Source organism: Triturus cristatus, chromosome 5_1, assembly GCF_964204655.1.
Source record: "Triturus cristatus chromosome 5_1, aTriCri1.1, whole genome shotgun sequence".
NCBI classification, from domain to species: Eukaryota; Metazoa; Chordata; class Amphibia; order Caudata; family Salamandridae; genus Triturus; species Triturus cristatus.
In genome coordinates this window covers 767,267,351-767,289,662 of record NC_140587.1, presented here as the reverse complement: position 1 = coordinate 767,289,662, position 22,312 = coordinate 767,267,351, and the positions used below count along the sequence as shown (strand labels likewise).

Here is a 22,312-nt window from a genome sequence, read left to right as displayed (position 1 = left end):
AAGGGTCCACGACCCCACCCCGCCCTGTTTGTTGCAATACCACATGGCAGTGGTGTTGTCCGTGAACACCTGCACTACACTTCCCCGAACAGGGGGAAGGAATGCCTTCAGTGCAAGTCGGATCGCTCCCGGCTCCAATAGGTTGATATGGAGCCGGGACTCCGCCGGAGACCAGAGGCCTCTGATCTCCGCCTCTCCCATATGGCCCACCCATCCCAGGAGGGACGCATCCGTCACCACTACGTGCTCCGGTTGGGGTAGGGAGAGGGATCTGCCACTGACCCAATCGCGGTCCGTGAGCCACCACTGCAACTTTCTTGCAGTGCCCTCTGAGATCAAGACATGGTCGGACAGGTTGCCCCGATGCTGGGCCCACTGAAACTTCAGGTCCCACTGCAGAGCCCGCATTCGCCACCTGGCGTGATGCACTACCAGGATGCAGGAGGCCATCAGACCCAGAAGCCGCAGCACCAACCTGACCGAAACCCAGGATAGAGGCTGAAAGATGGGAATCAGAGCCTGAATATCCCGGACCCGCTGTTCCGGAGGATAAGCCCGGAACTGCGCAGAGTCCAGAAGCGCCCCGATAAAGAGGAGCGTTTGGGAGGGACTCAGATGCGACTTCGGCACATTGATGGAGAACGCCAGCAAATGCAGGAGGTCGGCCGTAGTCTGGAGGTGGGAGATGACTTGCCGGGGCGAGCCCGCCTTCAACAGCCAGTCGTCAAGCTAGGGGAAGACTGGAACCCCTGATCGGCGCAGATGAGCTGCGACCACCGCCATCCCTTTCGTGAACACCCGAGGCACTGGTGACGCCTAAGGGGAGCACAGTAAACTGAAAATGCTCCTGACCCACCATGAACCGCAGGTAACGTCGGTGGGCCGGCAGGACGGGGATGTGAAAATAAGCGTCCTGCAAGTCCAACGCTACCATCCAGTCTCCGGGGTCTAGGTCAGCCAGAAACTGAGCTAAGGTGAGCATCTTGAACCTTTCCTTCCAGGGGAAGGCGTTGACGCTCCTGAGGTCCAAGATAGGGCGTAGGACCCCTTTGCCCTTCTTGGGAACCAGAAAGTAGTGGGAACAACAACCACGGCCTACTTCTGGACCAGAAACGCGCTCGACGGCCCCTTTGGCCAAAAGGGCCACAACTTCCTCCCGTAGAAGATTCAAGTGATCCCCCGGCATGCGGTGGCACTGCGGTGGCATGGCTGGAGGGGTCGTCTCGAAGGGGAGGGTGTAGCACCTTCGGACGATTTGCAGCACCCACCTGTCCGAAGTGATGGAACGCCAGTGGAGCAGGTGATGGCGAACTCTGCCGCCCACTGGCGTAGAATGGACCTGAAAGCACGGACTAGGAAGGCTTTGAGGCGGATGCTGCTGGGGTGGATGTGGATGGACCGGCACGTTGTCCCCCTGTACCGCCTCGGCGGAATCCACGTCCGCAACCGCGTGGAGGATGGTTCTGCGGCCTGTGGCTAGACGGACGTGAGGGGGCGCCCCTTCCTTGGCCACGAAAGGGGCGAAAAGTGGAAGTTTGCGGGCACGGGGCCGAGAGATCCAAGGACTTAGCCGTAGCCCTGAAGTCCTTAAAGCACTCCAGCGCACTGTCTGCTTTGTCGCCAAAGAGGCGATCGCCATCAAAGGGCATGTCCATGAGGGTGCTCTGGACATCCCCGGAAGTGTGACGACGAAGCGCCTCCGTGGACGACATTGCCCTGCCAAGCGAGTCCGTCGTGCCCAAACCACATCGGATGGCATACCGCGCTGCGTCCCGCCCGTCAGCAAGATCCTGGGCGAGCCGTGTCCGGGCCTCCTCCGGACACAGGGGCAGCACGTCCTCCACCGTATCCGACAGTGGGAGTAACAGTCCAAGAGACAAGCGGTGTTAATCGACCGCAGCCCTAAACTAAGGGAGGAGAACAGCATTTTGCCAAACTGCTCCAGTCTCTTGGATTCACGATCCGGGGGAGCGGACGGGAAGGAGGTCTGGGAAGTAGAGGCCTGAATAACCAGGCTCTCAGGGGTGGGGTGTTGGGACAGAAAACTGGGGTCACCCGGTGCAGGGCGGTGGCGTCGGGCCACGTTCCGATCCACAGGAGGTACCGTGGAGGGCTTGGACCAGGTGCCCTTGAGAACATCCATCAGTGCTTCGCTAAACGGCAGCAGAGGCTCCGAGGAGCTTACTGACGGTTGGAGCACTTCAGTGAGGAGGTTAGTCCTCACGGCCACAGTAGGTAGCTCCAGCCTGAGGGCTTCGGCCGCCTTACACAACGCCACAGAAAAGGTAGCACCTTCCTCCGAAGCCACGGTCGGAGGAGAGATGAAGCCAGTGTCAGGGGAGGTGTCAAGGCCACTGGCATCCCCCAGCTCATCTGCCCAGTCCTGTGATAACTGGCCCTGGCGGGCCAGAGGGTCATTAGACCCCTCCCAGTCGCCACCGTTATCTAATTCCTGATAAACAGGGGGAATGACCGGAGCCGGGCGGAAGATGAAATGGTCATCCATGAGTGTCTGATGCGGCGCCGAACGGCGCCGGGCCCGGACCGGGGCTGAACCGGGGAACGGCGTCGTCCGGAGACGGCGCCGGGGGTGGAACCGGTGTCGACGCCGGCGGAGAAGGCGTCGTGAGGTCGACCGGCATCGACTGAGATCCAGGCCTGGATCCCACGGGGACCTGCGGCGTCGGGACCGAAGTCGATGACGACGGCGCCAGGGCCGGAGCTGCCAGCTCGCTAGGCCTCCCAGTCGAGCCCGCGGGGTCCGAAGGCCCGCCAGCAGGCGTCTACGGCGGAGCCAGGCCCCTCATGGCCGAGAGGAAGGCACTGATCTCCGCTGGAGTCGCGTCAGTCCCAGGGACCGGCGGGTATGGGGACAAACGCGGCTCCTGCGGAGCCACGGGGGTGGTACCACCCAGACCCTCGACCGAGTCACGCGAGGGGAGTCCAAAGAGCGATGTCGTCTCTTGGACTTCTTACTATGCTTCGACTTACCCGAAGACTTGGAACCATATGAGCAGTGATGGTGGCTGCGGCTCCGCGACCGGTCCTTCGACCTCCTCCTGGACCGGGACCGTGAACGGCGCGGAGCCGAGTGCCGGAGCTCGAGAAGCTTGCGGGACCGCTCCCGCCTAGCCTTCGAGGTCAAGGCCCGGCAGTCGAGGCACGACTCCGCATCATGGTCGGCCCCAAGGCAGTAAAGGCACCAGCGATGGTGGTCCGTTACCGACATCAGTCAGTGACAGGAGTCACAGGCTTCAAAACCAGGCATCCTACCGGCACCAGTTCGAGTCGACGAGTAGACAAAAGAGTCCCAAACGTTTTAGTCAAAAAGTGACGAAAGGGGTAAGCTCTTCCCGGATCGGCGCTGTGTGGCGCGGAAAAAAGAAGAACTGATGTCAGCGCGCGAGGGCGGCGTCTAAGTACTCCGACGACGTCATTCCGGCGCATGACGCTGACGACGGATGCGGAGCCGTAGAAGACGTCTAGCGACGCGCAAGGGGTATTGCTGATGAAAAATCTTTCCGGATCCAGCCTGACGCCTGGGGATATTCTAAGTTGAGGAATCTAACTAACGTGTTTCTTTCAGATATATGGAACAGAATAGGATGCAAACAGACATACAGTCAGTAAAGCCTGTGCAATCGCTGTGCCAAAATTCCACCCTGAAATGCTGATGAAGTTTGAAAGCTGAAGACACAAAGACAACAAAAACGAAACTGGTCCTAGGATGCTTGTTTCCAGTCCAGGGAGGACCTGGCCTGGCAGTTCGGGCTGGACTGTTCCCATTGGGCGCAGGTTCAAGACTTGTATATGGCTGGGTCCAAACTGGAATGGTATGGTGAGCAAAAAAATTATGGATTTAGGCCCAGATCTCTGTACTGGGGTAAATGTATGACATTGTTCTGCATTCTGTCCATTAATTGTTCTTTTTGCATTGGTCACCCCGAGTGGGAAGGTTATGCCCAGACGTGGGTCCCGTGCTCTCCATGCCACTGGAGTCAAGCTATCCTGGCTGATGAGGGCTGAAAGCCCGAAACTGGTCCTAGGATGCTTGTTTCCAGTCCAGGGAGGACCTGGCCTGGCAGTTCGGGCTGGACTGTTCCCATTGGGCGCAGGGTCAAGACTGATATGCATATGGCTGGGTCCAAACTAGAGTGGCATGGTGAGCAGAAAAACTATGTATTTAGGCCGAGATCTCTGAACTGGGGTGAATGTATGACATTGTTCTGCATTCTGTACATCAATTGTTCTTTTTGAAGTCTGAAAGCTGGGCAGCTGGTTGACCTGCTCCTTTTATGACAGGATACTAGAATAGAGACGAGAGAGACAGGGACTTCCCAGGGACAACCTCTACCGAGCCCAGCACCTCTGTGCTATTTCTTCATAATCTCACATAGGTCTCCATTTATTTACTATCTCAAATAGTTGAACGGTCTACCTATCATAGAAGAGAATTTGAAGACAATTCTCAAAGGCAGCCCAGGACCTGTCTTATAGGATGTGGGCATCTTGCACAAAATTCTTAGTGATTTAGTATTGTCCTTTCACTTATCGCTGTGGCTTAGTTTCGACCGGGTGATGGCACAGCACCTCATGACCCATTTAGTTAAGGCTCTGAACCAATGCCCCTATTTTACCATTTGCTGGTTCTGGAGGTCATGCTGGGCAGATAAGTAATGAGGCTTCTTTCCTTCCTCCATGGTATTTCCTGGGGTTAGAGGAATGCTATTTTAAAGTAGAAGCCAGGGAGCATAAAAAAACTCCTTTTCTAAAGATCTGTTGTGTGAGATGGGAGTATGCCCTACCTAGAACTTCCAAGAAGAGCAATGTTGTCATTAGCACATGTCACCAAGCAAGGATGGAGTGGCATCTAGAGCATAAGCAGAGGAGCTCTATCTGAATCATGTCTGTACCACCCCATCAGCTGGCTGGTGCGTACCACAGGATCCAAGCAGCAATATTTTGGATAGGCAACAGATCCCCGATTTGACACAACCCAGAAACAGTCATCCATAAACAGTCATTGCCAGCAAGAGCTAAGGAAATATCCACTGCATATCCACTCCAGTTAAGATCCTCTTCTGGGTCGAATCAGTATCTGGCTAGCAAAATTATACAAAAACAGTCAATTGTTTGTACATCCCAAAGACTCTTGAGAACAAGAGTACTAATTGACGAAGGCACAGCAACGACCAATGAAATGTAATTCTGTAGGTCACAGAGTAAATAACAAATGGAATGCTCAACTAAAGATAAGCGCTACTAAATTATATCTTGGGCCGGATTCATAAAGGGTCTCGTACTCGTGGCGGAGGCCCAGCAGTTCTGGGGGAGTCTCCACTATTGGGGCGGAATCTCTGCAATGACGATTCTTATTGCGGTGATTCCACGCCGAGTGCGGAGACTCCCCATGAGTACAGGCCGCTTGTTTTTAAGAGTCTTACAACTGAAGAATTGTTCTATCAAAACTATAGACCCTGACCAATGTAATGTTTATAACTGTTAGAATTGAAAAAATTATCTGGTGAAAGCTATACGATAGATCTAATAAAGGCTCATAGGACGTGCAATTGCTTTTCGAAAATCCATATAAGTGTCAAAGGAAACAGCCCCTCGGGACACTACATAACAGAAGCCTGTATGCACATGAAACATTGTTAACGCTGTAACCAAATGTTAGCCAATCATAAAACAATGTGAATTGTTTGGGAAAAATAAGGATACCTTCAACCAAGTACAACCAATCACAGCTGAGCAGTCCCGGAGGTTGTCGCCCACGGCAGGGCACAACAGCAGGGCTTTTCTAGTTGTCAGAGCTTAGCCCATGTGTAGGAGACAGGCTTAGTATGTGGTGCACACGTATTCAAGCGGTGTACCTTGCACTAATCCAAGCAACCCTTATAGTGGTTATAGTGGTCTTTGATAACCATAGAAAGCTCTCAAAGTGGTAGCTGTGGAGAGCAGACTTCAGGCTTATCTTGGAGTGTTAAGCAGGTTGTTTTACCAGTTTAATCTGTAGTGTAAGTTAGATGAAAATAAACCACAGTGTTTAGCAAAAATAAGTCTATTTATTACAACACAATATCACTATCACATTGTTAATATCTCCTACCCAGAGATATCAACACAATACACAAGAGTACTTCAAAGGCAATCAGGTAAGTAGCACAAAATACAGTGGTCTCCATGGGGAGATCAAACCATATACTAAGAAAATGGAACACAAACTGTAAAGAATGGGATTTGGACCAAAAGACACAGAGGAGCTGGGGACACAGGAAACCACCCCGGAACCCCACGGAGGCTGTGTGCAGAGTGGAAACACAGCTGTATGCCCAATGGGAGTCAATGGAGAAGTCACAGTTGCAGGTTTGAAAAGGAAGGATCCTTCCGAGAGGACCCAGAAGAAACCCTTCTGGAGGCAGAAAGTTGGAGAGCCACCCCACTCGTGGATGCCCCGGGAACGAGGTTACCTACACCAGAGAGGCCGGGTGCATAGAAGTGAAGTTACGTCAGAGCCTACTATAGTCAAAAATGGACGACTTTGAAGAAGATGCCTTTTGAGAAGACTGTGAAAGAGTCGGTAGAATCCAAAGGTGGATTCTGGAAGTGAAGAACCTGTAAGCAGAGGGGACAGAGTCTATGCCGCTCGGAGGTGACCAGGAGGCATGGAGATACAATGCCTACCGATGTTGGGAGGTTCTGGGGAGTCAACGGTGACCATGTTGCTGCAGCAATGAGGATCAGGTGATGCTGAGGAAGACCAGGAGCTGTGCATGAGCTGTCCTACGTTGAATGTCGGTGACTAGGTGGTCAGTGTCTGCCGGGAGCACCAACAAGCCTTGGTAGCCGCAACTTGTGTGGAAGACAAAAAAGGAGCAACACTGGGACCAGCAAGGTCCAAGGGACTCACCAACAGGAGGAGGGTCAGGGCAGGCCGGAGCAAGCAGGGGAGCCAACTGAAGCCCCTTTAGAGGTCCCACAGGCCGAAGGAGTCTCAAGGGGACCTTGAGCAGCTCATTAAAGATGAAGGTCCAAGGTACAGAGGATGCGGTCAGGATGCTGATCTTGGAGGGAAGAGATGCTGGAAGCTAGAGCTTCTTGTAGCCCGAAGATCTCTGGACTGTAGAGCCAACAAGCCTTGGCAAAGGCAAGTCGATGTGGTGCACAGGGGTTTGGTCCCAGCGGTTCCAACGAGGGATACTGGCCTCAAAATTGCAGAAGACAGGTCAGGCCTCAAGGGAGTTGCAGAACCATCATCTATGTTGCTGAGCCACGGGAAGTCCGTAGGACAACAGGAGCAGCAGACTGGTCAGCTTTGTTGTGGTGGCGGCAGATGCAGGCGAGTGACTCCTTCACTCCAAGAGAGATTTCTTCAGGTGCCCTCGATGCCCACAGGTCTGTTGAAGAATCTGGAAGAAGTACAGACACAGACAATGAAGAAAACTTTGGGAACAGTGAGACCAGGAGCAGCAGGAGTCTTCCTTGTTGCAATCTCTGTTCCAGTCAAAGTCCAACGAAATCCAAGTGTCCATACAAGTGAAGAGCGACATAGTTTCAGGGTTGAGTCTTGTCCCAAGATGAATTTAAGGAACCACACATGGGTAATCCCTTAAGTACTCTTAGAAAAAGGGTTGGAACACCTCAGGTGTCCCTCTCCGAGGAGGGGCCGGACAGAGGAGAGGATACTCCCATGTACTTTGTCGAGTTTCGCACCAGAGTAGGAGCCAAGGGCTACCTGAACTGGTTCAAACTGAAGCATGCAAAGAGGGAACTAAATGTGCCCTTCAAAGCAGGCTGGTGGGCAAGAGGGCAAGCACCCCCCACCCCAGCCCAATACACTAATACATGTCTGGGAGGTGGTCACACCTCCCTGAAACAGGAAACCTATTTCCTATCTACCTTCCAATGTTTGAGCTTAGCTCAGCAGCAGGAGGGCAGAATTATATCTGTTGTCAGGAGCAGCACTAGCTTGCTTGAAGACCCTGAAAGGCTGTTACTGGGAGTACAGGGGGTGGGGGGTTCCCTTAAGGGTCCCCCCAGTACATGGGACCATACTTCCAACACTGGAATCGGTGTTGGGATATGATTCTAACATGTTTGATAACAAACATGACCGGTTTGGTGCAGCCACTATATAGTTAGACATCTTGTAATGACTAATGTCCACTAGAAGTCTAAAAATGGCTGACCACACTTACTAAGCCTAGTGAATCGACTGCGTAGTTTGTAGGGGTGTCCTGCTCATGCAGGGGCACCCTCACACTTCTAACCAAGCACCCTGCCCCCAGGACTGAAAAGCCTGCCTTAGGGGTGACTTTTAAATTTAAGGTGCAGTGACCTCAGATAGAAGGAAAATTATATCTGTCATGAGAGGTGCAAGCACCAACTCACACAGGCTGCAATGGCACGCCTCTAATCACAGTTTAAGTGGACTCCCATGGGTGGCACAATACATGCTTCAGCCCTTGGAAGACCCATGGTGTACCTATGCCTTGGGTATCTTAGTACCATATACTAGGGACTTACAAGGGTACACCAATAGCCAATTATGGAGGTACCAAAGTACTTATCAGGTCAATTTAGGGGAGAAAGCACAGTTGCTGGGGTCCTGAATAGGTCAAAAACACACTGACATCAAGCAAAAACTAGGGGTAACCATGAAAGCAGATCCTACACCATGTCTTGGTGGGGAGGGAAGGCTGGAATTACAACGTCAGAATTTCTGACCTTGGTCTGCTAAGTTCTCAAAGTTGGGCTGGGGAGCTCTCCTCAGTCCAAACTGAATATAATGTATTGGCTCTGTGGGGCGAAGGGCAGTTCTCAAATGGTTCTAGGATACATTAGTGGCAAACCAAGGCCAATAAGAAGGCATGCCATCTTCAAACTTTAAAAATCATAATGCTGACCAATAATGGAAAGCATCTTGTCGTGTGCATGTCCTTACTGTGGAGGGCCTAGTAGGCAACTAAGTGGCAATTGCATGCTTATTTGACAAAATACTCTCCAAGTGAGTTCTCTCCTCTCTCTAGACTGGTTTCAGCTCAAGACAAAGGGAGAACCTACAGAAGGCCACTGGGATGTAAAAGAGTCCCATAAAACTCAAACAGCCTGAGTAGGTGTATGGTATCTCCAAGCAGATCTGGAAGGAGATCAATTTAGGTAGTTATCCATTTTAGGCCAATACTATATATTCTGGCAGAGGTCTGGCCAGGATGTTGGCTATCAAGAAGAAAGAGGAAAGTGAACCTTCAATGAGATTTCTGCTGGGGTGCAACTGAATACCTTGCCCCATTAACACAGAAGCCAGAATGGACTTAACTTTCTGAAAGGAATCACCATTGTATGCTACATGCCATATGCCCTTGCAGAGTTTACCATTCACATTGTACATGGTTTCCATGCACACCAGGTGTAAGCATAATCACAAAACATATATGGGGTCACAGTAACGTAAGACTATATGAATTTACAATGAGAGGCGGTAGTCACCCATCTCCAAGGGTACAGGTAAAAGGATCAACCAACAATCTCTTCTTGTGAACAGACAGCAGTCTCTCTCCATAAAGGGTGGAAGCACTCTTTAGTTGTAACCTTCTATTTAAAACAAATACAACAACTCTCTGGCGATATTAACAGGACACAGTTAAGTTACAATTTCAAATATGCATTTGTGAAGCAGCATCGCTACATTTTAGAAAAATTTCCTTAATTGTGAAACATACAAAATTTTACTAAAGTAGTATTTTATCAAGGGCAGAAGGAGGACGGAAAAAATTTTGAGATAGGATTTAGCTGGTGAGAAATGAATCTATCTTGAAGCACTTTGTGCTGTTTACCATTGTGCTAAATATACACACGAAAAATAGACTGCAATTTTTATGAAGCATGTACCATAATATATCACTTTCACAATGCACTAAGTATAGCACATTATGATTTAAAACGGGGTGAGTGGGACGTAACACTGGGAAGGTAGAGGTGGAAAGGAAACTAGCATATGTAGTTGTGGCACTAGAAGCAGCATATGTACTATGTGTAAGAGTATGACCAGTATTAGTCTGAACACTACACGTATTAGTAGAAGTAATTAGTGGTTAAAGCAGATCAATAAGTTGTAGCACCAGTAGTAACAACAGCACACGGAGATATAGCATGAGTTATAGTACTAGTTCTATCAGTAACACCTGCACTACTATCACAAGTAGTAGTAGGACCTAGAGTATTGGTTCAAGTAGTGTTAATAAAAACAGATCAAAAAGTAGTTCTAGACATACTCCCCACTAGTGGTGCTGGTATTAGTAAAAGTACTTTGTGTAGAACTACCAGAAGTCATAGTGCTGTTATTACCAACTGGTTTATGTATAGGAGTGCTGTTGACAGTAGCACAGAAAATAGAAGTTGAAACTGTAGTAGGTAGTGGTAGCAGCAGTCCTAGAACTAAAAGCTGCTCATAAACGTAGTAGCAGTGACAGAAAGCAAATTCAGGGCAACAAAACATTCCCACTTTATTTATTGAGGCAAATAGCATTACTTCCCATGCTTCCTTTTAAAATATACATTTAGCAGTCCTATAAAAGGAATGCAATTTTATGGACCTTCCAATGAGAATACAAATAGTGAGCAGATTTAATTGGTTTGATGAGTTTGATGACAGACAACTCTGGCTTCATAACACTCCACCAGCAGTGCACATCCTAAGGATGTATATGATGATGGGATCCACAGAGTTGCATGGACTGTGAAGGAGGGGGGAGAATACAGGATCACAAACATGAAACAGCTCGAACCAGGATAAAGGCCAGTGAAAGGCAGAAAGGCAGGTGGTGGAGCTTCGTCCCTCTTTCCCAATAGGTCTTTCAAAGATCTCAGAATAAGGGAATAGCGAGAAAGGGGGAAATAAGGCTCTGCTGCTGGAAATGGCAGTTTGTTGTCAGATGCTCCTAATAGGAATACTGAAGTCCACAGTCTGCAGACCTCTGATCATTCAAAGGGCCAAGACTCTTCAGGCTTGTCGCCTTACAATCAAGGTCCAGGACAACACTGGACTTGTGTGTATCAACAGTTTTCTTATTCCGCCTTTACATGGTCAGGAATTGAGCTTGGAACATCCAGTCTCTTGGCTTCAGTGAGCTTCATACGCAGGGCTCTAGAGTCTGCCAATTAGAGAAGGCTTGTAATTCTGCACTCCGGACTTTGGAACATGTGGTCTGGGTTAGTCTCGTGGAGATGGAGTACTCCGATTACTCTGCCACTTGGCAAAATTATTCCCCTAAAGGAGTGTGGTTGAATCCCTGGGGTGTGGCATTCTAGGCAAGGTTTGTGAATATTTAATAATATCTAAATGGCCCCAATCAGTCCTGCCAAAGCAAGGCTGAATTAGACTAAAGGGCGGATGTAAGTTTATATTTTAACCACTTCGACATACTTCAGAAGTGAGGTTCAGCAATATGATTCAATATTTATAGTCTGCAGATAAAGTATGCATACTTTTGAAACATGATTTTTGTTATTGTGTTTAGCAGCAACAGTTTCAAGTTTATCTTTAAATCCTGGTAGATGGCAAATGACACCCTAGCCCGCAGGTTCTATGATTTGCCGGAAAATCAAGCACACAAAAAAAATCAGACCAGAAGCGTGGAGGGAAATGTTGGTTTAGTATTGCATGCTAAATGATGGCTTGAGTGGGCACTAGAATAGTTATTTCCCATTAACTATGCCAACAGGGTAATGTAAAGGTGTTTATAAAACACAAATAATGTGACCTAAGTAAAGCAGATTGCCTAGTGAAAAGTAACTGTGCCAAATCAAAAGGCAATGCCATCATAAAACAGCAAGCATTTTTATTTATGCTGCTCCCATATTGCCTTTTGGCTGCTAGGGAGCACAACTCCAAGTCAGTTCAACTAATATACTTAAGGGCACCAAATATATGTGGTGCTTCACCAAATAGTTTTCAGAAAGTATGCAGAATTATTATAAGTCTGACTCATGTAACAAGACCTGGGCATGTACAGCTCCCAATTTTGGTGAAAAAAAGAACATGGCAACAACCTGATGTAATGCAGTAAAGGCTGGCATGGTAACAGTAAGCTCATGAAATATGTATGAAGCACAGAGCATTAGTTAATCAAAATGGATTCAAACTTAAAGAATACCTTCATTACTTCTCTAACCAAGATGTAAGCGGCTCGTTCATAATGTTTAAAACATAAGCTGTGAAAAGAATATTACCTGTCTTGTCTGCTCAGATTTAGGAGGGACCTTAAAGCTGTGAACCGTATCATCAAAGCATTTCACCGAAAAAAAGCTTGCATCCGTGGGTTTTACCTTGGAATATATGGAAAAAGAAGTATAACTGAACCAAATATATATTAACATATTATATCAAAAATTCAACGTTAAAGCAAGTAAAACGACCTGGAAAACTATTAGTTTTAATGAGGAATGTACCTATTGCCTCTGAAGAACAAGTTACTGAACTTCGCTAATGCTCTTTCTGGTGGATACCATCTACCCGCAGATTCCTCAGCTTCAGAATATCGCCATACGCCACACAAGATACCGAAAACTTTACCAGATGTACTCCTAAGCACCGGCATGTGGCACCATGCAGCTTCGCAGTGACTCTGCTCCACCCTGGATGTGACAGATGGGAGCCCAATATAAGTACCACCGCTGCACTCTGACATAAGTTTCTTTCTTGGCTCTGTCCGCAACCTCGAATGCAGAGCACAAACCCAATCAGAGGTTCCAGTGGGCAGAACTATAATTTAGGACCTATTCAGATTGAAAGAAAGGCCATGCCACAGAAAGAGGTAGGATGGCAGAGGAGAATCTGGAGTTATAAAGAATATGCACCAAAAAGCTCTGCAGAACCGAACAAGCGAAAAGATCTTTCAGTCAGACCTGGCTGTCAAGACAGTAGTGCTTCGTGGACGTATACACTGATGTCCATGTAAAGGCCAGACAGATATCTTGAACTGCCACTCCTCATTACAACTCCATGGTAGCACCCTTGACCATTTTGGAATGAGCCCTCAGTCCTTCTGAAGGCTGCTCTGTCACCAATTTGAACATGCCTTAATGTAGAGGAAACTTGATATTGTTTTTTTCTGCACCACCTTTTCTATCTTTGCCTTAAAGAACCATACAAAAAGCTGATCATCCACCCAATGGTCTTTGGAAAAATCAATGTAAAAACTCAAGGTTCTCTTTTTGGGTCCAGTCAAAGCAGTCTCTTTTCCTCATTTAAAGAGTGAAGTGGAAAAAAGAACGTTTGGAGGGTAATGGACTGCCCAACATGAAAAGAAGTCACAACTTTTTGCAAAAAGGCCATACTGGTCCTCAACATCGATTTACCTGGGAAGAATGGTGGTGTAAGGTGGCTGCACCAAGAGACCTTTGAGCACACTCATGCAAAGAGCTGAAGTATTCGTTATGAGGGTGACACCCTTTAGAGTCAGAAGAAGTAGCGCACATTTATACATCGGCTCAAAAAGAGTGCACATGAGAAAAGTCAGGATTAGATTGAGATTCAACTGTGGCATCACAAATGGTTTTAAAGGAAACATGTGGATTAAACCTTTTATGACCGCAGCGCAACCAGTCATTTAAAAGAACATGGCTAGTATGGCAAAAGCAAAAAAGCTGAAAGGGCCCACAAATAACCTTCAATTGCGTCCACATGAAGTCCTTGCGGTGCCAAACACCAAACAAATTATAAAATATGACAGTTCGGCCTGCAAGCGGTTGATGGGCTATGCTCCACACCAGACCACAAATTTCTCCAAGTGCATGGAGTAAATGGACTTTCTAGAAGGATACAGCACAGCAAGTATAATATCCTCAACCTTGGAAAGTAGGTTAATAATGTTAACTACTGCTGCTCAATCTACACACATGGAGGTGTGGATTAACAAGTATGGGTGCAAAACCCTGCCCAGCTGTTGTAGAAGCATTGCAATTTCGATCTGTCAAAATAACTCCTTTTAACAAGCCTAAAACCTCTTAATAAATATTAATAGGTCACCCGAAATCAACCTTAAGTTATCGTATTTAAGAGTAGAAAATTTAACATTTTAAAGTAAAACTTGCCCTTACAGAAAAAAGGCCGTAAAAGCAATTTTCACTGTGAGAGGGTTATTTGTTCCATAGGAAAGTATTGGGAGCTAATGTTAACATGTTATCTCCGCCTAGGAACCAAATAAAGTTATTTATTGGACTTTTTAAAATATTATTTCAAATACAATTCATTACAAAGTTGGATTTATAACACATACTTTACAAAAAGTACTTTAAAAAAGTTATCAAACAAAAAGAAAGGGATGGAGAGGAATTTGGTGGTCCAGCACACGTCCTAAGCAAACAGACAATTATAAAGAAAGTAGGGTGCTGTTCCATTGCTACACCAACTCCACACTGATGTTGGTGAATTTTAGGTGGTCAAAAAGGGCATCCTTTATAGGATGCACTGGCTTCACCAACTAAAGTGGTATGCTTCACCATAGGGCTGTGCTCCTCGCTGGGTGGGTGTTGCAATACCCAGCGGGTCCTTCAAAGGGGCCATTTACCAGAGATTTTGTAATCTCAATGTCTTGTGTTGGCAGACAGGGGAATGAGCTGCTTTTTTGAGGTATAGGGTAAAATGGTAGACTGTGAAATGAGTTTAAAGTTGACTATGGGCAATCCGTTGTCATTTTTATTACCAGAAACTGCCTCGGTCAATGCTAAAATAAAATCTTGTGAACCAATAGGGGAAGTAATGAGCCCTAGGTTCTAATGCACATTAGATACCCCAGCAAGCGACCAGTGTGATCACTGCAAAACGCTATGGTAGCAATGAAAACTCATTTATATAGAATCAGGGTCTGACCTTAACCGTACTGCAATTTACATGTGGCCCTTTAGAGTCCCTCGGAGCAGCTTCGAATTTGCAAGATAACTCGAGAAAACACAGCTAAGTTATGGTACTGCATGAAATCAAAAAGCTACACTGGCTGGGGTGCAGCAAATTATCCTGACTTAGTTAGCCTTTGACACTTACGTCTTGGAAAAGCATTAGGAGTGATTGTAAAAATTAATTATGGATATCTGAGCCTGGGAACCAGATAAAAAAGTTACTTCTTGGTCTTTTAAAAATATTTATTACAAATCCAATTGGTAAAGCTAGATTTGCATTTGTAATGCATATTTGACAAAAAGATACTCGTTCTGTTCACCTGACAACATCATCATTTGGGCAGTGCAAAATACCTAATTAACTTCAAAGGGAGCTACACCGTCACAGGCAGATGCAGCTCACACCTGGGACTGCCCCTTCTATTGCTCTGCTAGACAGAAAGGCATCAATCCCAGGGGTAGGAAAGATGCCACAGGAAACTGTTTGATGTGACCATAGGGGAGGGTTTGAGGAGCGGGACACATCTAGTGTGAGCACAGGAGCTCTGGACAAGGGAGGAAAGATTCAGCCATCTTAATGTTAGGTAGTGCGAGGCACTGTGGGATTTCTTGCAGTAGGGCACACTTGAAAGGCTGCAAACGTGGATTGGGTTAACCCTGGGAACGTTTTGCCTATTGGCCAAGGAGGGGCCAGGAGTCACCCCACCCACTGGCAAGTTCTAGCCATAAACGTGGCACCCTTAGACACCCTCTTCAGAGCCCCTCTGCACCTGTGAAAGACGGAAGGACTGTAGCCGATGTTGTGACCTGTAAGTTCTCCCAGTTGTACCCAGGACTGAGAAGTGGACTCCAAGGGTCAGTTGTCTGACCTCCTGTTAAGGTACAGGGATGCAAATCCGGGAAGAAGCCTACTTTCCTGAGAAAGTCCAGATGACCAGTTACAACTGGACCTGTCCTGGACCTTCCTGGTGGCTCCTATGGAGTGAGTCCTGACCCAAAGTGCTGCTCTTGAGGTTCTGGAACCCTTGGCTGGGGTCAGAGTGCATTCTTCCTGTCTAACCCTAAAACCTGGAACTTAAAAACGTGGTCAAGGTTTTTTGGCTTGACAGCCAACAGAAGACCAGGACCAATCTACCAAGCCGATCCATCGAGCGTGCATCGCTGATGGGCCTGACTTCACTGTAGCTCCCGCTACATTCTGTTCTGCAGAAACAAATCAGATTGAGAAGGCTCGATGCGGACCAGCATCCAAAGACATCAAACCCTCTCTCGCTACAGCCTGGCCCTGATGAAGGCTTTCTGGGCGCAAACTCAGAACTTTTTCCACCTTTGTGTACGGCTTCACTGAGACTTTATCCTTTAGCGTCCGGTCGTCACTGACACTTTCTTCGGATTCAGCCTGCTGCCTTACTCCACTGAGGACTCTATCCTCTCAGGGGGTTTCTAAGTCAGAAGGTAATTCTTTGACTGGGATCAAACTGGTCCTTGTATCCAACCTGTGTTTTGTGCTTTTTGGTGCTATTTTCCTTTAAAACTTAAAAAATTCATAGCACAGGTTCCCCTTATTGGATTTTTTTGGTTTATTGTCATTTTGATCACTAAAACATTCTCAATTTCTATCAACTGGATTTGATTTATAATTCTATATAGCGCTCAAATGCTCTGAGGCATCTCGGTGCTGCTAGTATCACAACCGATCGAAGAAAAATAAAACTAGAATAAAACCTGCTCTACTGATTAAAAAGCCAAGTCGTTACCAAAGTAGAGAGGGAGATAGAGGTAGAGGCTAGGTCTAGCCTCCTGACAGTTACGTAGTAAGACAAAAATAGAGTATATCGAAGAAAACCTACCCTTGGGGAATTAGATACGATACAGCAAGAATTCGTCGTAGTCCCTTGTCTAGAAAAAATACTTTTTTTCTAGAGACCCCTCACTCACCAGGGTTGCCCATAGGTGGCATGCTTCATCATTAGGGTTCCTCTCAATCCTCTACGGATTGAGGCGTGGTACGACTTGCGAATTACGTAGGAGCACTTTTTATTTTAGACTATGTGTAGTGCAGTGATGTGGAGTGGAAAGGGAAAGAAAATTTTAAAATACCTAACTAGTTGGCCACTCATTTATTCCTGCCCCTAGTTGGTATGGGTAGAAATCAGGGGTCGTGTACTGAGAAGAAACCCGACCTTAATGAGTCTGGTTGCCTCAGTAATGTGTTTTTGTCAACATGTTACGAGCTGTTCCCCTAATAGCTCTTCATCATGACTTCACGGGGTCCAGCACCGTGTGTACCACTCCTAGGGAATCCTGTAATAAAGACATAAACCATGCACACCTAATGTGCACTGTATACATACGGTTCTAGTGATTAATCCGTGTTTCTGTAGATGCTATATTATTGCATCATTCAGTATGCAGTGTCCAGGGAGAGAAGTAGGTTACTGTACCAGAGGCGGTTTTGACGAAAGTGTGACTACAAGCCCCTCTACCACTGGCTTTTGACCATGATGCAATAATATAGCATCTACAGAAACACAGATCACTAGAACCTTATGTATACAGTGTGGGAAAGGTTACGAAAAATTAGCATTAACGACGGCATTCTAAAAAACAGGTTTGAAGGCCAGTGGGGGGAATGTGAGAGAAAACCGACAAGGAAGACAAAACAAACACATTTTCGGAGAAAAAAACACAACAAAACATACAACCAATGTGGAGAGCTGGTCTGAAATATTTACTTGGAATGAGGAAAGCAATAATGGTTTTAAAACGCCATAAGCCTTCTAACTGAATCACATGAGGCTTTCAGACAGTTATCAATTCATCATTGACAGTTTAGTGATGGTGTTGCAGTTGCTTATGAAAGGCTCTCTGACACAGTTCATACCAATTAACCCCTATGCTCCCAGATTTCCCATAGAAATGCTTTCCCTCAGGCACTGATGATGAGCCTACAGGACAAAGGTGATTCAAGACAGATAGAAAACGAGGGAGTGATGTGTGAGAACGACCATAGTCTCACAATGTTTTAACGATGTGCATGGTGCCTTTACCAAAATTAATTGTGGCACAGCTTGGAAAATGGCGGTCTCTGCTGACTTTAGAGTGATTTGAATAACAGATTGAAAAGGTGTACGTTCAGCCTCATACCCAAGAACCGAGGCCACAGAGTGCAATGCTAACTTCCGCTTTCTTTGTAAAACAGTCAGCCCATCTCACACACCAACAAACGTGCATGCCCACTTGTACAGACTTTTTACGTCGTGAGGAGGCGGCAGTGTGCAGTTGCGCACCGTAGAGAATTTCAGTTACGCTCCAACTGTTAATATGTGAAATAATAACCACCTTGAAATGTGCATTGTAATAGTGAGCCTCAAAAGCATGTGTACATTGAGTATGCTTCTAGATGGAGCTATTAACGAAGATGTGCTTGCTGATCAAGAAAAATATCTATGAATATTACATGTAAAAAGTTACCAGCAGTTTATTTTAGATTACCTCACTTTCTAAGCTAAATGAACTGTCTCGCCCACTAATTACATTCATTTTTTGTTTAAATTTGTTTTATTGAATTTTACAGTTACATAAAAAAGAAGCATATTTTTGCGCTGTTCATTCATGATGACATGTATCGGCAATGGAAGCATATTTTAATTGCATTAAAAGTTGAGCCCATTAACATACACGGCGCATCTACTGCCCCGAATTGGTTACAAGGACAACATGCTTCTCCTTTCGTTAGTGCTATGCTTCACAGGTCGGTGACTGGCTAGTTTCGGCAGTCCCGTAAGTACATTCTTTCAGCTGATTCAGCATGGACTTCAGAACAGACGGTATAGAATAATAACAATTATTAACAACTAACAGACTCAACGCAGACTGGTATTGGTATCACAATCTCCCTTCCTCCGCCCTTTTCCCAGCCTCCCCAACAACATATCCCAGCATTTCAGATTGAATGTTAATTTCTCTCAATGGCGACCACCACTTTCTTCGTAAATGACAATACTAATCAACTCCCACATGAAACATCACAGCTGCACACGGTTGAAGACTCTGGGGTCTACCCTACGTCCCCGTCCTCCCCTTCAAGTTGTCCCCCTGAGCACTTTTCCTCGGCCCTCTGTAGTGCCTGAAGCAGAACCTCCCATTGGGCAGCTATGTGCTCCTTCCACAACCCCATCGTTTCCTCCCTCCTGATGGCGGTTCCCTCTGCTCTGGCCCACGCAAGAAGTGAATGTCTTCATGCTTGCGCGTGAGGTGGGTCTTGTGCCTTCTATCTCTTGGTGAGTAATCGCTTAGAGGCTATTATACCCAGATCTAGAAACCGGGACTTTACCTTCGTGGCCGGGGTTCTGCGGTACAGGTGTAACAGGTATACAGTCCATTAAAACGGTAAACTACGGCCGGTGCTTACATTCAGCAGCTCAGTACGTATGGGGTCTGCGACAGCTCCATAGCATGTGGACTATACCCACCCCTGGTTCGGTACATCTGGGACACACTGCATCCGTGCGGTGGAAATACCTATTGACCGCCTCAAGGTACGCCCGCCCTGTGTATAATGAACAACTGGATCTGTCGGAACCTCATATTTCTGGGTATGCGCACTGGGCTTCCCAACACACGCTCCCATTCCTTATCTTCCAATGGCCTCCCCATGTCAGCTTCCCATTTGTGTCGGAGAGGCTCCAGTGTGATCGCTGCGTGGGTACGCAGTGACGCTGCAAACCAGCGGATCAAATGCCTACCTCGCCCCATAACATGAAGGTTTTGTATGGTAAGGTGTTGATGAGGCTCTGTGGACATGTCCCCCCATTTAGCTGTCAGGGTTGCAACAAGGGAGCGATGCAGAAGGGATTGGCCTGGTGGCAGCCCGTCCTCTTCTATCAGAGTCATATGGAATAAGCGTACCATCTCGATACAAATCTCCTAGAGTCTGTATGTCAGCGTCTCGCCAGTGAATGAGCACGAGAGAGGTGAGCGTCCTTACCCCGCTAGGGGAGCCCTCCAGTGGCAACGCCGGCGCGTATGGGGTTAGAGCTCTGGTGAGAAATAGGCTTCTGCGGTAGCATTTTTATGCCACCTTCAGGAGGAGTGGTGCTGGCGCTGCGTGCTTAACAGCTGGGTGAAAGAGCGCAAGTAGCCGCTCCAGAGAGTAGGGGGGCAGCGTAGAGGCTGTGTCCTCTCGGCCTTTATCCGCAAACCAGCGAGCAATCCATTGTAGCTGCGCAGCCAGATAATAGTGTTCTAAGCAAGGCGCTGCCAGTCCCCCCTGATCTGTCGGAACGTACAATTTTGCTGATGACAGCCTGTGTTGACTGCACTCCCAGATGAAGTCCCGAAGCAATTTGGAGAACGTGGCAAAAAATGCCGCTGGGACATATAATGGCAGATTGGCAAAATACAAGAGCCTGGGGAGAATCTCCATTTTGGATAATGCCACCCTGCCCGTGACTGTCAGCGGTAATGTGCCCCAGAAACGCATCTGTGACTTGATGGCTGTGAGAGCCCTGCCCAAGTTTCCGTCAAAAATGTCCGACGGCTGACGATATATCTGTATCCCCAGGTATCGGAAGGTGTCCCCCTTCCACCCCACCCTCGTTCCATTGAGGATGTATCCCGGGTCCTGTCTCCCCTCCCCAAACGCATAAAGGCAGGACTTACTGGCGTTTACCCGCAGCCCCGATAATGTAGCGAAATCCTGCAATATGCGGGCCAACTGTGCTGGGATATTTTCGACGTCTCTCACATAGACCAGCAGGTGGTCCGCATATAACGACACTTGGTGAACTGCATCTCCCAGTGGTATGCCGTCACCCATCAATGCGCGCAGGGCTACCGCCAGAGGATCGATCGCCAGCGCAAACAGGAGTGGTGACAGCGGGCACCCCTGTCTGGTACCTCTGCAGATAGGCACAGCTTCAGATATATACGGGCCCAGCCGCACCCGGACTGTGGGGCTCTTATACAAAAGGCCAACCATTTGTGAGAATTCCAACCCGAGATCATAGCATTGCAACAGTGCTGAGAAGGTACCTCCATTCCAAACATTCAAAGTCCTTTTCCAGATCCAACATCAAGCAACCTGCCCTTGGCCACTCGTTTATACTATCCATCGCCACTCTAAAAAACCTCCGCAGGTTCAGCGACGTGCTCCGCTTGGGGACAAACCCATTTTGGTCACTGTGGACTAGGGCTGCAACCACTGGCACCAGCCGTTCCGCTAGAGCTTTAGCCAGTATTTTATAGTCCGCGTTAAGAAGCGCCAACGGTCTGTAAGACCCCAAGACCGTTGGATCTCGGTCAGGCTTCAGCAGGGATACCAAATACGCCTCGCGCATCGAGGGGGGCAGTGCGTTTTTCTCCAGAGCTGTGGCGTAAAGCATGTGCAATTGAGGCACCAGGGTCTCCCGATAAGCTTTATAAAATTCGGCCGGCAGGCCGTCCGGTCCTGGCGTCTTCCCAGATGCCATGGACGCGATTGCCTCCCCTATCTCCTCCAAGGTGAGGGGGTGGTTAAGTTCCTCCTGATGTACGTCTGAGGCTGCAGGCAACTGGAGCTGCTCGAGGAATTCCTCTATCTCGAGGTTCGTACCACTAACCCCTGACTGTTAGAGCCGTGCATAATGATCCACCATGACCCTATGTATCTCCCTTTGTGTGTACACCAATTCCCCCTCCCGTGTACGTATGGCAGCGATCGGAGCATAAGGACCGTCTTGTTTTAGCAGCCACGCGAGCAAGCGGCACGCCCTGTCTGCTGTGGCGTGTGTGCGGGCTGTATGGGCTGCATAGTTATGACATCGCAATCGCTCCAGAAGTTCTGCATGTTGTGTCCGTAAATCCTCTAGTCTATTGGAGTGTCTACCCCCACCCTCTCCCTCAAGTTGCAACAGCTGGGATTCAAGGCGGACGAGAGCCTTTGATAACTGTTTCCGTATATTCCATGTGGCTCCCAAGCAGTGACCTCTAAGTGTTAGTTTGAGGACGTCCCACTCCACCAGTGCGCTACCTGCTGTGCCTTCGTTAAGTTCAAAATATGTCAGGATAGCTGTCCCTAATGAGGAGCGGAATTCAGGATCCTCCAGCGCAGCAGGCTGGAGGTGCCATGTGGGGATAGGGGGCCGATCAGCCTCCCAGCGGAGTTGAATCCGCAAGGGGTTATGATCGGAGTGCGTCCGTCCCAAATATTCCGAACACTCGACCAATGGCAGGAGAGACTGGGATCCCACCACCCTATCTAGTCGGACATGCAGGTCATGCGTCGCAGAGTAATAGGAGTAAATGCGGTCAGCTGGGTGGAGGACCCGCCACACATCTAATAGCGTCCAGTGTAAGAGCCAGTCCGTGAGCGCCTGCGTGTTGGACACTGCCGACGTGGCATGAAGGGGAGGGGGGGGGGGGGGGGGGG

General features: G+C 47.9%; 1 protein-coding gene across 2 annotated transcripts in view; it reads right to left on the bottom strand.

Moving 5' to 3' along the window:
* Positions 1 to 22,312, bottom strand: part of OSBPL1A (oxysterol binding protein like 1A) — a 1,951,189-nt gene that overhangs the window by 1,429,404 nt on the left and 499,473 nt on the right. For both annotated transcript variants that reach the window (XM_085605749.1, XM_085605748.1), the window contains exon 12: positions 12,235 to 12,330. In XM_085605749.1, the coding sequence (XP_085461875.1) occupies positions 12,235 to 12,330 (96 nt within the window). The remainder of the gene's footprint in view (positions 1 to 12,234; positions 12,331 to 22,312) is intronic.